This window comes from Balaenoptera musculus, chromosome 17, assembly GCF_009873245.2.
Source record: "Balaenoptera musculus isolate JJ_BM4_2016_0621 chromosome 17, mBalMus1.pri.v3, whole genome shotgun sequence".
NCBI classification, from domain to species: Eukaryota; Metazoa; Chordata; class Mammalia; order Artiodactyla; family Balaenopteridae; genus Balaenoptera; species Balaenoptera musculus.
In genome coordinates this window covers 1,680,970-1,692,747 of record NC_045801.1, presented here as the reverse complement: position 1 = coordinate 1,692,747, position 11,778 = coordinate 1,680,970, and the positions used below count along the sequence as shown (strand labels likewise).

Sequence of the window (11,778 nt, the reverse complement as noted above, 5' to 3'; positions counted from 1 at the left end):
TCATGGACCTTTGTGCATTGTTCACGCACAACCCCATATAACTTCCTTCTCTCCATCCATCTGCCCTCTGTCTATCCATCCATCCCCCTGTCCACCCATCCACCCATCCATTTATCCAGCCGGCCAGCGGCAGCCACTCCTCGGCTCCTGGAAGAGGCAGAGAGCTGAGACCCAACTCTTGGTTTTCCTGCTGCATGGGGCAGGAGCTGGGCTTTCCTCGGTGGGCGCGCTTGTGTGCGTTTTACCCGTGCCCCCCACCCCGTTATCTCTCTCCCCTCCCCCACACCCCGCCCCCTGCTCGCGCTCCCCTCTAATGTGTGATCTGGAAGCTCTATAAAGCCTGATGTAATCCGTAATGCAGTCTCTGGCTCCCGATTCGGGATCCAGTTTCAGAGAGGGAGAGATTGGGGAGCGCCGGCAGCCCGGTGGGGGGAAGCAGCTCGCCTCTCTCCTCCTCCTTCTCCCCGTCCTCGGCCTCCTCCTCCTCCTGCCCGCGCCGCCCCGCCCCCGGCTCGGCTCGGCTCGGCTCGCCCCCCCCCCCCTCAGGAAGGGGAAAAAAGGCGAGAGGAGCGGGGCAGGCGAGAGGAGCGGAGCGGCGGCGGCGGCCGGAGAGGGAGCGGCGGGCGCAGGCGGCGGCGGGCGCGGCGTTGGCGGCGGCCCCGGCGGAGCGAGCGTGGAGCCAGCGAGCCGGGAGCACAGGCGGCCGCGCCGCGTCCTGGCCGGGCCCGGGCCCGCGCGCTCCGCATCGCCCGCAGCCCGGGCATCCGGACCTCCCCGGCGCCCGGGGGGCGCCGGCAGGCGGGGGGAGGGGAGGGGGCCTGCGCGCGCCGGCGGGTGCGCTCCCGGGGGCGTCGCTGCTAGGCCTGGAGCGGGCCGGGGGCGGCGGAGGCAGGAGGACCCCCCCCCTCCGCCCGGACGCCCGGCTCGGCCGCCGGCGACGCGGGGCGCTCCTGGGTATTTGCAACTCGCCGGATCAAGTCTTCGCCAGCGGGGCCGCTGCTGCCGGGAAGGTAAGGAAGGCTCTGGCGGGCGGCTGGGGGTTGGGGGCGCGGCGAGAGGGGGCGCAGCGAGGGTGGGAGGGGGCCGGGGGAGGGGCGGACGCCCGGACTTCTTAACTTCGCCGTTTGGAGCTTCGCAGCTCCGAGGTTTGCGCTCGGAGCTCGGGAGTTTGGACCCCCCCATCCCCCCGCCCCCTGCCTCCTCCAGCGGCCGCGACGGAATCTGGCAGGTCTCCGCGCGCCCGCACTGGGGGGCTGAGGAGGGGGCGACCTGGACGTAGGAGAGGCTCCTCGGCGCTGCTCACCTCCCCCCAGTCCACACACACGCAGCCTGGCCCGGGTGGCAGGCCGGGCTGGGGAAGACACCCCCTCCCCGTCACAGGCACAGACCCAGGGCAGGCTGGGGAAGGCGTTCCCGTTGTGTCCTCACCACATACGGACGCTGGCAGGGGCCTCAGGGAGCCCCAGATGTCCCCACAGCCACACGCAGACCTAGGTAGGTTCAGGAGGGACACCCCAGTGTGTCCCCCTTCCCCTCATCACAGCCAGAGCCCCTACAGACATTGTAGGGGCCCGAGATGTCCTCCCCCACGCACAGTGCCTCCCTCGAAACCTCACGGTAGACCCGGCACTGGCGGTGGACACTCCCCGGCGGTTCTCTTATCCCCAGATCGGGCGGAGGGCTACCCTAGCGCCCGCCCGCCCCCCTCCACACACACGAACGCCCTGGCTCCTTCCGTTCTCGGCTTCTTTTCCGCTCGCTCGCACAGGCCGCGCGGATAAGCCGCTCCGAACTTTGGGTCGGCCCTGCGCCCTCTCCGCGTGAAGCGGGGAGGCCAGGCGCCGGGCACTCCTCGGTCCCCATTCCCAGCGGGCCGAGACCGCCGGCCCTCCGCGGCCGCCGCGCTCGCTTGGAGCCGCGCGGAGCTGCCTCGAGGAACGAGCCTGGCCCCCGCCCCCTCCCGGACAGGCTGGGGCTCTGGGCCCGGCCGGGTGCCCTCTCCCACTAGTCTCCGCGGCCCCCTGGGCAGGGCAGAGCGCGTCTCGGGCCTGCCTCGGGAGGGGGCGGCGGAGCTGAAAATCGCCGCGAAGCAAGGTGGCCCGGAAGGCTCGTCAGAGGATGCGGCTCCCAGCCCCAGTACCTCTGCCGGGCCGCGGCGGCTCCTGCTGGGGTCACTTCCCAGGCAGCCTAGAGAGAGCGCCCGTTCGGGCACCCAAACCCCGGCCCGCTAGGCACCTTACCCTTCCCACTTTTATTTTCGGCTTCCAAGTTTCTTGGAGCGCAGGGAGCCAGGATGGGAACGGACGAGTCCTAACCCGCCCCTCCTTCAGCACCCTTTCCCTCCGCGCGCTCCCCAACACGTCCCATTCCCCCGGGTCTGCGTCGAGGATTCCTTAGCGGCAACTCCCGAGGAGTTGAAAGGTGTGCAGGTGTGTGGGTGGGCAGGGGGCGCGCACCCACGCCCCAGAGGAGCGGATTGCCGAACGTGTTGGGGAGGGGGCCGGGAGGTCTGCCCTCCCAACCCACCCTCGGGACCTAAGGGGACCCCCAGTGCCTTCCGCCACGACACAGACACACGCCCCCTACGAGCAGAGGCCGCGCGGGCGGGGTGGAGAGGGCAAACGGGAGGCTGGGGTCCCTTTTCACATCCGGAGGTGGCATACGGTGTATCTGGGGTCTGAGGAGGCGGCCAGAGCGTCTCCTAGAACCCGAAGCCTTCCATTTCTCGGCGACCCCCGCCGCCGCGGAGGCAGCGAGGGAGGTCGAGGGAGAGAGCTGCTCCCTCACCACCGCAGGCGGCAGCGAAACTCTGCGTCCGGACGCCCGGGTGCCGCCGGGTCCGGCTTTGAGTACCCGAGCAAGGTCAAGCAGGCGAAGGAGGGGGCGGGGGCTCCTGGGCGCGCCCCCGCCCGTGCATAGTCGGGGCCTTGGGAGGGGTGTGGGCCGCCCACCGAGTCAGCCCCGAGCGCCCGCCGCCCGCGCCCGGTCCCCGGAGGCGGACGTTGCGCGCGTTCCGGGATCCCGGAGCGCCCCGCGCCCGGCCCGGCGCCCTTCCTCCCGGCTAGCTTGCTGGCGCTCGGCGCTGCTTTCAGACTTGTTGCGCCTGGATGCGGGGGGCGGGGGGGGGGCCGGCCTGGGAGCCCCGGAGCCCGGGCGGCGGGGGGCCGAGCGCGAGGCCGGCGGGAATGCGCCAGGGCGGCGCGCGGCTCCGCGGGCGGGCGCGGCGCTGAGGCTCGAGCAGGGAGTTTGCCGCCTCCGATCCCGGAGAAGGGCGCTTGTCCCCGCCACGCTCCCGCGCGGGGGCGGAAAAGACGATTCGTCGCCCTCGGCATCACGCCGCTCTCCTCCAGACCCTGGGCCGGGAGGGGACGCAGCCAAGTTGTCGAGCCCTCCCTTGTCCGCAGGCTCCGACCCCTCTCGGGCCTCTGTGGCCGCGTCCGTGAAATGGGGGCGAGGGTGGGGGTCTCGGAGCCCTTCCGGCTCAGGCCCTCGGAGCTCGTCCCGATGTCCAGCGTGCTGGGCCCGCAGCGTGCTGGGTCTGCGGCGTCCCGACCGGCCGGGTCCGGAGGCAGCTGGGCGCCTGCGGACGCGCGGCCGCGGGGACGGGCACGAGGCGGACCCGGCAAGGCCAGACGAGCAGCGGGGCGCGAGCAACCTCCCGTGGAGTCCTCGCCCCCTGGCCGGCCCGCCCGGCCCGGCCCCGCCTCCGGAACGAGTCCTGGGTCCCAAGCCCGCCCCCTGGGGACGCCTCCCGCTCAGGCAGGGGCGGCGGGCGCGGGGCTGCGGTGGCGGTGGCGGTGGCGGAGGGCGGCGCGCTGTCGCGTTCGGCCGAGAGAGGGCGCCCGCGCCGCCGGCCGCCTGCCCGCCCCTTCCGTCTCCTCCGCGGCCCAGGCGCCCGCCCCATCCTGGGCAGCCCTGGCCGCCCCCGGCCTCTCGCAGGGAGCGCTGTCACCTGTGTCTCCCCACGCTCGCCTGGCCCCCGTACCTCCGTGCCCTGTGCACGGGCGTGAGGAGCATGTTTGTATACGTGTGCCACGCGTGCATGTGCGTGTCCGGCCGGCAGGCTGGCGGCACGTGTGGTCGGGCATGCAAACTGCCACACGTGTGTGTATGGCGCGGGGCAGGTCTGTGTGAATGTGCGCCCTGGATGGCAGTATTTAACCGAACCACATTTTACCTGTGGCAGGTCCTGTAACTGGCTGTGTGCAAGAGGTGGACCCCTGGGAGTAAAGCTCTAACCCCGCCCCCCAAACCCCAAACCTGGAGGATTTTGTTAACTCCATCGGAGCCAGCAAACCCACACTATCCCATTGTCCTCTGGAACCCTCAGGCCTCCAGCCTCCGTGGCTGCAGCTGCGCCATCGGTCAGAGCTGTGATTTCTGTGTGAACACACACGGGCCGGATACCCCTGTGCCCAGCCTGCGTGCACACACATACTGAACATGTGGGTGCCCACGTGTACACACTCGCACTAGTGGTGCGGCGTGGACGAGGCAGAGGGCATGCCCCCCACCCGGTGTGAAGGCTGGTGGGAATACAGGAGGAAAGAGACCCTGCTCGGCTCAGTGAATGGACCCTGGGGGTGGAAGACAGCAGCCTGCAGGAGCCCAGAGGTGGGCTCCCCGAGAGCCCTCCACGGGGAAGTGGCAGCTAAGCTGGGAGAAGAGCAGTGGTGGTGGTGAAGATGAGGGTCTCAGTATGGGACCAGCCATGCAAAGGCCCTGTGGCAGGTGTGAGGCGTAGACAGGAGCTGGAAAAGAGGTGAATGGCAGGACTGGGGCTTCAGAGGGAGCGGGGCCAGACCGCAGATCCCTGTAGGCCTCGGGCTATGTCCTGGGAGTGGTGGCGGCCACGGGGGGGCGGTGTAAACAGAGGTGATGACTTGGCCTGATGGACACGCCAAAGAGATGGCGGGTGCTCCTAGGGGCAGCCAGGTTGCATGGGGCTGCCCCGCCCACAACTGCACTGGACTCCAGACTTCACTTGTCACCACAGAACGGCCATCACCCTGACACCACCCAAGAGCCCCATCAGTGTGCACCGACCCACAACACAGCACAGAATGCGAGCGTGCGCTACCCTGGAATCTGGGCCCTGAGGTGGACATTCATGTCCGGGGACATGGCGTCGCTCCAAGGACCCTGGGGCCGCAGGGCACGGGGAGAGCCCCTCTTCCTGCCCACTGCCCATTTACAGTTGTTGGAAAAGTAAGGCCAGAGAGGGGAAGAGCTTCCCGTTGGAACTTTGATTCCAGGCCTTTGCCTCGGCCGCAGCTGCAGGTGACAGAGGCACCAGCCCCTCCCCCTGCAGGGTGGGACTTCGCAGGGAGACCCCAGGACCTGTGGCCTCAGCTGAGCGTAAACCCCTGGGTTCAGATCTCGTAGGGAGCGGTCCCTGCCTCCCGGTGTCCTCCTGGCTCCCAGGGTAGGGGAGGACTGGCGCTCGCCGGGAAGGCACACAGCAGGCGGGAGGCTCCTTCCCGGCTGCAGCCCCCGCCCCCTCCTCTTTCTCTTAATTCATTTCTACTCATTGGAAAGTGAACCGCGATGGGGGCAGCACCAAAGGGCTAGAGCGCAAAGGGAGTCTCCTTCCCTCCCCAGACCCCAGGTCCTCCTGTTAATGGGTCCGTGTTATCCTTCTACAATGTTCTGTGGCTCCACAAGCGTAACTGCGTTTGTCCTGTAAGTGCTTTGGACAAATGGAGGCGGTCTGCGTGCGCAGGGGCACCTGGCTCACCACCCGCCGTCACCCCCCGCCGTCTCATCCCCCCCACTCCCCACCACTGCGCCCCGTCCCCCCCAGCTCCCCTGCCCTCACCTTCGGATCTGCACCATGTTCATGCTGATCCCACCGCCCGCGTCCCCGTCCGTTGGGGTCTGTGGGCATCCTCGAGGGCTCACTTGGAGGGGGCGTGGATGGGGTCCCCAAGGTCCGCTGGGCCCTGCTGGGTGACTGTGGGACCGGGAGAGGCCTGCAGGGCAGGGGGTTTCCAGGGGATCAGGGGCCGAGGTGGACAGCGAGATGAGACCCAGGCTGTCCCCATCCCCTCATGCTGTGTTCGGGTTTGGGGGTCCTGACCCTCAGCTGAGACGTGGGCTGAGGGGTCCCTGAGGTGGGAGGAGAGGTGGAGGCACGGCTGCAGGAAGAGGAGCTGAAGTGCTGGTGAGCAGAGCCTCAGAGCTCTGCGGGCGACCCAGGTGACCTGGCCGAGTCACCGGACCTCCCTCCTACGTGGCCTGGGTACTTCGGACAGCACTTGTCTGAGGCTCAGAGACTTAGGGTAGGGAGTCCCGCCCCAGAGAGGGGCGGAGCGGGCACCGGGGTCCCAGCGCCCAGGGGCGCCTCCGGAAAGCCTTCCACTCACACACGTGCACACCCGTGCACATTCACCCCGTACACGGCGACCCTCCCCGCTGCCGCGCACACGCTCTCTCATGCACTGCACACGCGTGTGCATAGGCTCACCCGCGCGCGCACGCTGGTCCCTCCACAGCCCTGTCCCCGGTCTCGGGGTCTGCCTCCTCCCCGGCGCTCACCCTGGGCCGCAGGTTGGCTTGCCCTGTCTCCTCCCAGCCCACCCTCTGCCACCCTCGCTCACCTCGGCCGTCCTGGAGAGAGGGGAGAGGGCGCCCCGTGGGTCTCGGGGAGGCCCAGGTCCGGAGCCTTGATACCTCTGGGCACCAGGTACCAAGGTACCTCTTGGGACGGCCAGTCCTGCCACAGCTGCTGGCACCATTAGGGTGGGTACAGGGGGCGTTGGGAACCAGGAGACCTGGGTTTCCTGAAGCACGTCCAGGCTAAGCACTCCCTTCCTCTGTTGTCATCCCCCCCCCTCCCCACTCCATGCTGTCAGGACCTCTGCGTCCCCACCTGGCCAGGCCTATCCGGGATGTCCCTGGGACCTCAGTGTTGTCTGCCGGCCGCCAGGGCCCTTCCTGACTGCCTCTTCCGAGCTTGTCACCATCCTCACACCCTCCTCATGTGGCCTTGGACAGGTGACCTTGGATGAGACCCTCTTCCTGGGAACCTCGGGAACGGATCCTGGCGTGCGGTGTGGGTGGGCGTCACCCATAGGCCAGCCGCTGAGCGGGCATGGAAGCTGTGTCTCCCTCTCCGGGAGCAGGGGCTTAATCTGGGTACCGAGCAGGGGGACACAGAGAGGAGAGGGCAGTGACGTACGTCACACCCAGAATTTCAGGAGCCTCCCCTCCTCAGGAGAGTTCCCCGCTCCGGTGGGATGCCCCAGCTGATGGGGCAGACGCTCTCACTGTCCCCGCCTGGGACTCTCCAGAGAGCGTGTCTGTGTGCACGCAGGGGCATCATCGTGTGCGTGTGTACGCAACCATGTGTGTGCGTGCCCGGGGCGCAGGACGCAGTGGGCGCTCAGAGGGGGAGGGGTCTGGCAGGCTCAGGTAAGGCTTCTAGGGCAGCCACCTGGCCCATGTCCTGAAGGACAGGTGGGTGTCTGCTGGGCAGGGGCCAGGGCAGCGGGGGCAGCCCGGGGGCTTGAGGGCACGGGGTGTCTTCAAGGCCTACAGGTGGTTTGGGGTAACAGGCTCCTGGGCAAGAAGAGGTGTGATGAGGGTGAGGGTGTGTACGGGGAGGCCTGGAGCAGAGCCAGAGGGCCCTCCCTCTGCCCCCCAGCAGTGGACCTTCTGGGGCACCTTTCTTTTTCCTCCTGGGGAGCTCTGCCTGGCCTCCGGCCAGATTCCCCTGGCAGCCCCTGTGCCCAGGCGGCCCCTCCCAGCCCCGCGGGAACACCTCACTGGCGTGCTCCCACCTTTCTGCTGTGAGTGGAACATGGCCGGGGCCACCTTGGGGCAGGCCTGGGATGCGCCACACGTCAGTCAGGCGGGCTGGGGGCAGGATCTGCTAGCGGCGCCCCCCGCTCTGCTCATGAACAGAGGCCTGCCTGCCTGCCTGACCTGCCACGGCCCAGGAGGGCTGCCCACGTCGGGCGGGCAGGTGGCCCCGGGGGGCCTCTCCTGCATGCTCTCCCAGCCCCACCCGGCCGCCGGCCCCTTGGGCTGCCCTCCGCGCCGCGGATGCCCACCCGCCCCTCCCCCAGTACAGCCTTCCCCAGGACACACAGGCGGGCACTGTTCAGAGGGCCGGGCAGGACAACAGAGTGCCTTTTGTGGCTGGTGTCAGGGGATGCCATTGGCGGCCTGGGGTGGGTGGGGAGGGATGGAGGCAGGGCCTGGGTCCGGCCTGTGCGTTGGACAGTTGGGGGGGGGATCCCACGGACTAAGGTGAGGCTGGAGACTTCTGGAGGCTGATGGGTGGGCATCCAGCCCACGCCCCTGTGTGGCGGCGATCCCGAGGCACCCAGGGCTTCTGATCGAGGCCAGGGGCTGGATGGTCCCCCCGTGCGCAGATACGTCTGGGGCGGTGGTGGGAGGAGGGCGCGTCACCCCTCAGCGGGTGGCGACCCTGCCAGCTGCGGAGTGGGGCCGCTACTGCTCCCGCCTCCTGGGGTCCCGTGAGATCTGAGACTGGTCCTGTGTGCGGTCAGCACTCAGTAAACCAGTCATCGTCTCCCTCTCTCGTCGCCATGACTCCAGATCCTCGTCCTCCGCCTGCTGTGGCCGGCTCTCTGGGGTCCCCCGCCCCTCACCCCGAGGCCACCCTGAAGGCTCTGAGAGGCCGCGTGGTAGGTTCGGGGCAGAGGCTGGCCAAAGGGATGGGGGCCAGACACCAGGAGAGCTTCCTGCAGCAGGGCAGTTTGGCCCTGAGAAGGTGATGGGAGAGGCGGGGGCCTGAGGGGGCTTGGGTGCTAATTGGCCACCGTCCTTGGGAACCCAAGATGGGCAGGGGGCGATGGGCGCTGCAATGACCCAGGTTGGGATATGGGAACCCAAGGACCAGACAGGGGGCCTGCAGCCCCAGGGAGACAGTCCCCCCGTGAGCACCTCTGGAGAGGAGCGACCAGCAACCTCGCTGGACCCCGGCACCGAGGCCAGGAGCCTCTCCCACCCCCCTCACCTGTGGTCGCCAGGCTTGTAGAGTTTGACCCCCAGCGGAGGCCTGGGCGCTGGGTGTGGCTGAGGGGAGGGGGCGTGAGCCAGCCCAGGGGAACCACAGCGCCAGTCACCTGCACCCAGCGTGGAGCCAGCCTTCTGCTGGCCTGGCCCTCCTCTGAGGCCCTGCCCTGGCCTCCGTGGGGCTCCATCCTGGCCACGGGCTCCCCCTCCAGGCAAGCACTCCTCTCCCAGCCCCAGTCCCTCTCCCACTGCCCTGCACATCCCGTGATTACACGCTGAGCCCTCCTCCTGCTGGGAGCCTTGTACACGCGTGCTACTACGCGTGTGCATGTGTGCAGACACAGTGCAGGCACGCACACACATGTGCGCACACAGAGACATAGGTGTTGGCACACGCACGTGCATGCACATGTACGGGCACACGTCTGCTCCCCCCAGCTCAGCGAGGGTCCCCACCACCCATCGCCCACATGCTCAAGCTGGAAGCCTGGTCACCTCCATGACCCTGTTTGTCCTCTGACCACCCTCCCAGCCCAGACACCACGCAAGCCTCCCCCCGGCTCTCCCTGCCTGTGCCCCCTCCCCCGTCAGAGGAATCCCCCCAGTGAAGATCGATGCTGTCCCCCTCATCCCGGGACCCTTCCCCGGCATTGCCCCCTCCAGGACACTATCCCTGGGTGCCAGGTGGGGTCAGGGGCTCCCCTGCACGCCCCACCCCATCTCAGCTCTGCTTGCCCGGGCCTGGGCTGGATTCAACCGGTCGGCCTCCACCACGGCTGTGTGACCTGGGGCCTGACACAGGTGTGCCCCAGACCAAGGCTAGAGGGGACCTCTGAGCCATTTATCCAAGGCCTTGCTGGAGCGTTTCAGGCAGGCAGTTAATGGGGATGCAGAGGCCTCAGCCTCTGGAAAGCATCTGTGGGTGTGTTGGGGGCGGGGCAGAGGGCAGGGTGTGGGGTGTGGGCAGGTGGAGGGTGAGTGGCCGCTGGCACGCACAGGAGCTGTCCGTGCTGACGGCCTGGGCCTCCTGCCCAGCTCTGCCCCAAGACCCAGCCAGAAGAGGCAGGGCCAGGCCAGTTCTGTGGCACTCACACTCAGAGCTGGGCCAGCGTTGTGGCCAGCAGAGCCTTTCCCAAGGCCCAGGGTGTGGAGCTGTTCAAGGTGTAGAGGATGTCTGGCGCCCCGGTGGCCCTAGTGGTCCGCGCTGTGGAACCCTGTGTGAAAACCCCATGGGTGGGCTCTTCTAGGCCATCTTCCGGCCCCAAGAGCCTGTTGAAGGCTCACCCCAGAGCCTCAGTCCCGGGGGTGTGGCGTCCTGACCTGCCACTTATCCCCTGTCCCCATAGGCACCTCCCGCCTCCCCAGGGTCCAGGCCAGCAGTGTCCCCTCCACATCCCACCGCCCAGCCGGGACCGGGGCTGGGGCCGCTCTCTTCTGTGTCCTGAGCGTCCTGGCCCTGCCTCCTTCCTCACCGCCCCCCTGCCCCCCCCCCGCGTTGCCACCCTTCTAAGGGGCAGTTCTGAATGGGGCGCTGTCCTGCATCTGACCCTCACTTCTCCCTCTTGCCCGCTGTGCGGGACACTGGGGTGGGCCTCGCTCCCCTGACAGGCCCTCCAGGAGCGGAGTGAGCTGGTGTGGATGAGGGCCAGCCGGCAGGGATGCTAGGAGGGCCCCGGCTCGGCCCAGCTCCCACGGGCCCTGGGACAGGGGCAGGATTAGGGCCCGTTCTGCCTGGCCTAGGGCAGTGCCAGCTCTCAGAGGGCAGGGGCTTTGTGCTGCAGACCTGGGCCCGGATCCTGCCTCAGGCGCCCAGCACCTGCAAGCCCCCACCAAGGTTGTTCGTCTATGGCCCCCATGTGCCCATCTGCACAACCGCGCCATAGCAGGGGCCCCAGGATTGCTCCTGCGGAGACAGAGTGCCCCGCACAGGGTGGAGCCCAACGTTGGTCCCCTCCCCGCCATGAGCCCTGCTTCTCCTGTGCTTTCCCTCCCCGCTGGGCCTGGCTGGGACGCCCCTCCAGGCCTGCGAGCCCGCAGGGTGGTGGAGGCAGCTGTGCAGCCTTGGGGCCGAGTGTCTGAGACACCTGAGCCCCGGTGTCTGCGCCAGGCTGTACCCGCTTTCCAGATGGGAGGGCTGTGGCGTCGGCCGCCAGGGGCTGGGGTGGGGAGGAGAGAGTGTGGGCCCGGCCTGGGCCATCTCAGGACCGGGCAGGCCCCTCTGGGGGAAGGTGCTGGGTTTTGGCGTGGCCTTGACCCCGGGTCAAGGGGGATGAGTCAGAGTGAGTCGGCTGTCGCGTGGCAGGGATCAGGGTGGTGTTGGGGAAAACGCTCGACTACGATCTGAGTTTCTGCTGGACTTTGCCGACTTCCACCTGGGATTCTCCGGGGCATCGGAGAGGGTTTGTCCCCAGGCTGGGGCCCCAGCTGGGGGCATTAGGTCCCAGCCTGGGACCAAAGAAGGGGGCGCTGCAGCTGGGGCTGGGGCTCAGGTGAGGTTTCGGATGCCATGGCCGCCCCTGCGGGCAGCCTCCTAGGTCTGGGATTGACTGTGGGACCCTGGCCCCGGCCTCTCGGTTCCCACATATGGCAGTGGGTGGCCAGGGCAGGCGGCTCTGCTATGCTGGCGTCCAAGGCTGGCCCAGAGGCGCGACCGGAAGAGGGGCTTCCTGGAAGCAGGGGCCAAGTGCAGGGTCTGCATGAGGGGTCTGCAAGTTCTTTCCTCAGGGGACCTGAGCGTTGGCCACTAAAGAGCCCCACAGGGCCGCCCCTGGTGATCCAGAGCCCCTACCGCGG

At 68.6% G+C, this 11,778-nt stretch overlaps 2 protein-coding genes across 3 annotated transcripts in view; one reads left to right on the top strand and one right to left on the bottom strand.

Moving 5' to 3' along the window:
- Window positions 1-848: 848 nt before the first annotated feature.
- ADGRB1 (adhesion G protein-coupled receptor B1) overlaps window positions 849-11,778 on the top strand; it is an 84,532-nt gene continuing 73,602 nt past the window's right edge. For both annotated transcript variants that reach the window (XM_036829778.1, XM_036829777.1), the window contains exon 1: window positions 849-1,010. The gene's annotated coding sequence lies outside the window, so the exon portion shown is untranslated. The remainder of the gene's footprint in view (window positions 1,011-11,778) is intronic.
- Window positions 858-7,992, bottom strand: LOC118883784 (collagen alpha-1(I) chain-like). Its single transcript, XM_036830928.1, has 8 exons — window positions 7,927-7,992; window positions 7,768-7,827; window positions 6,467-6,609; window positions 5,819-5,953; window positions 3,002-3,580; window positions 2,788-2,843; window positions 1,686-2,187; window positions 858-999 (listed from the first exon to the last, which is right to left on the bottom strand). The coding sequence occupies exons 1-8, from the start codon at window positions 7,990-7,992 to the stop codon at window positions 858-860; spliced, it is 1,683 nt and encodes a 560-aa protein (XP_036686823.1).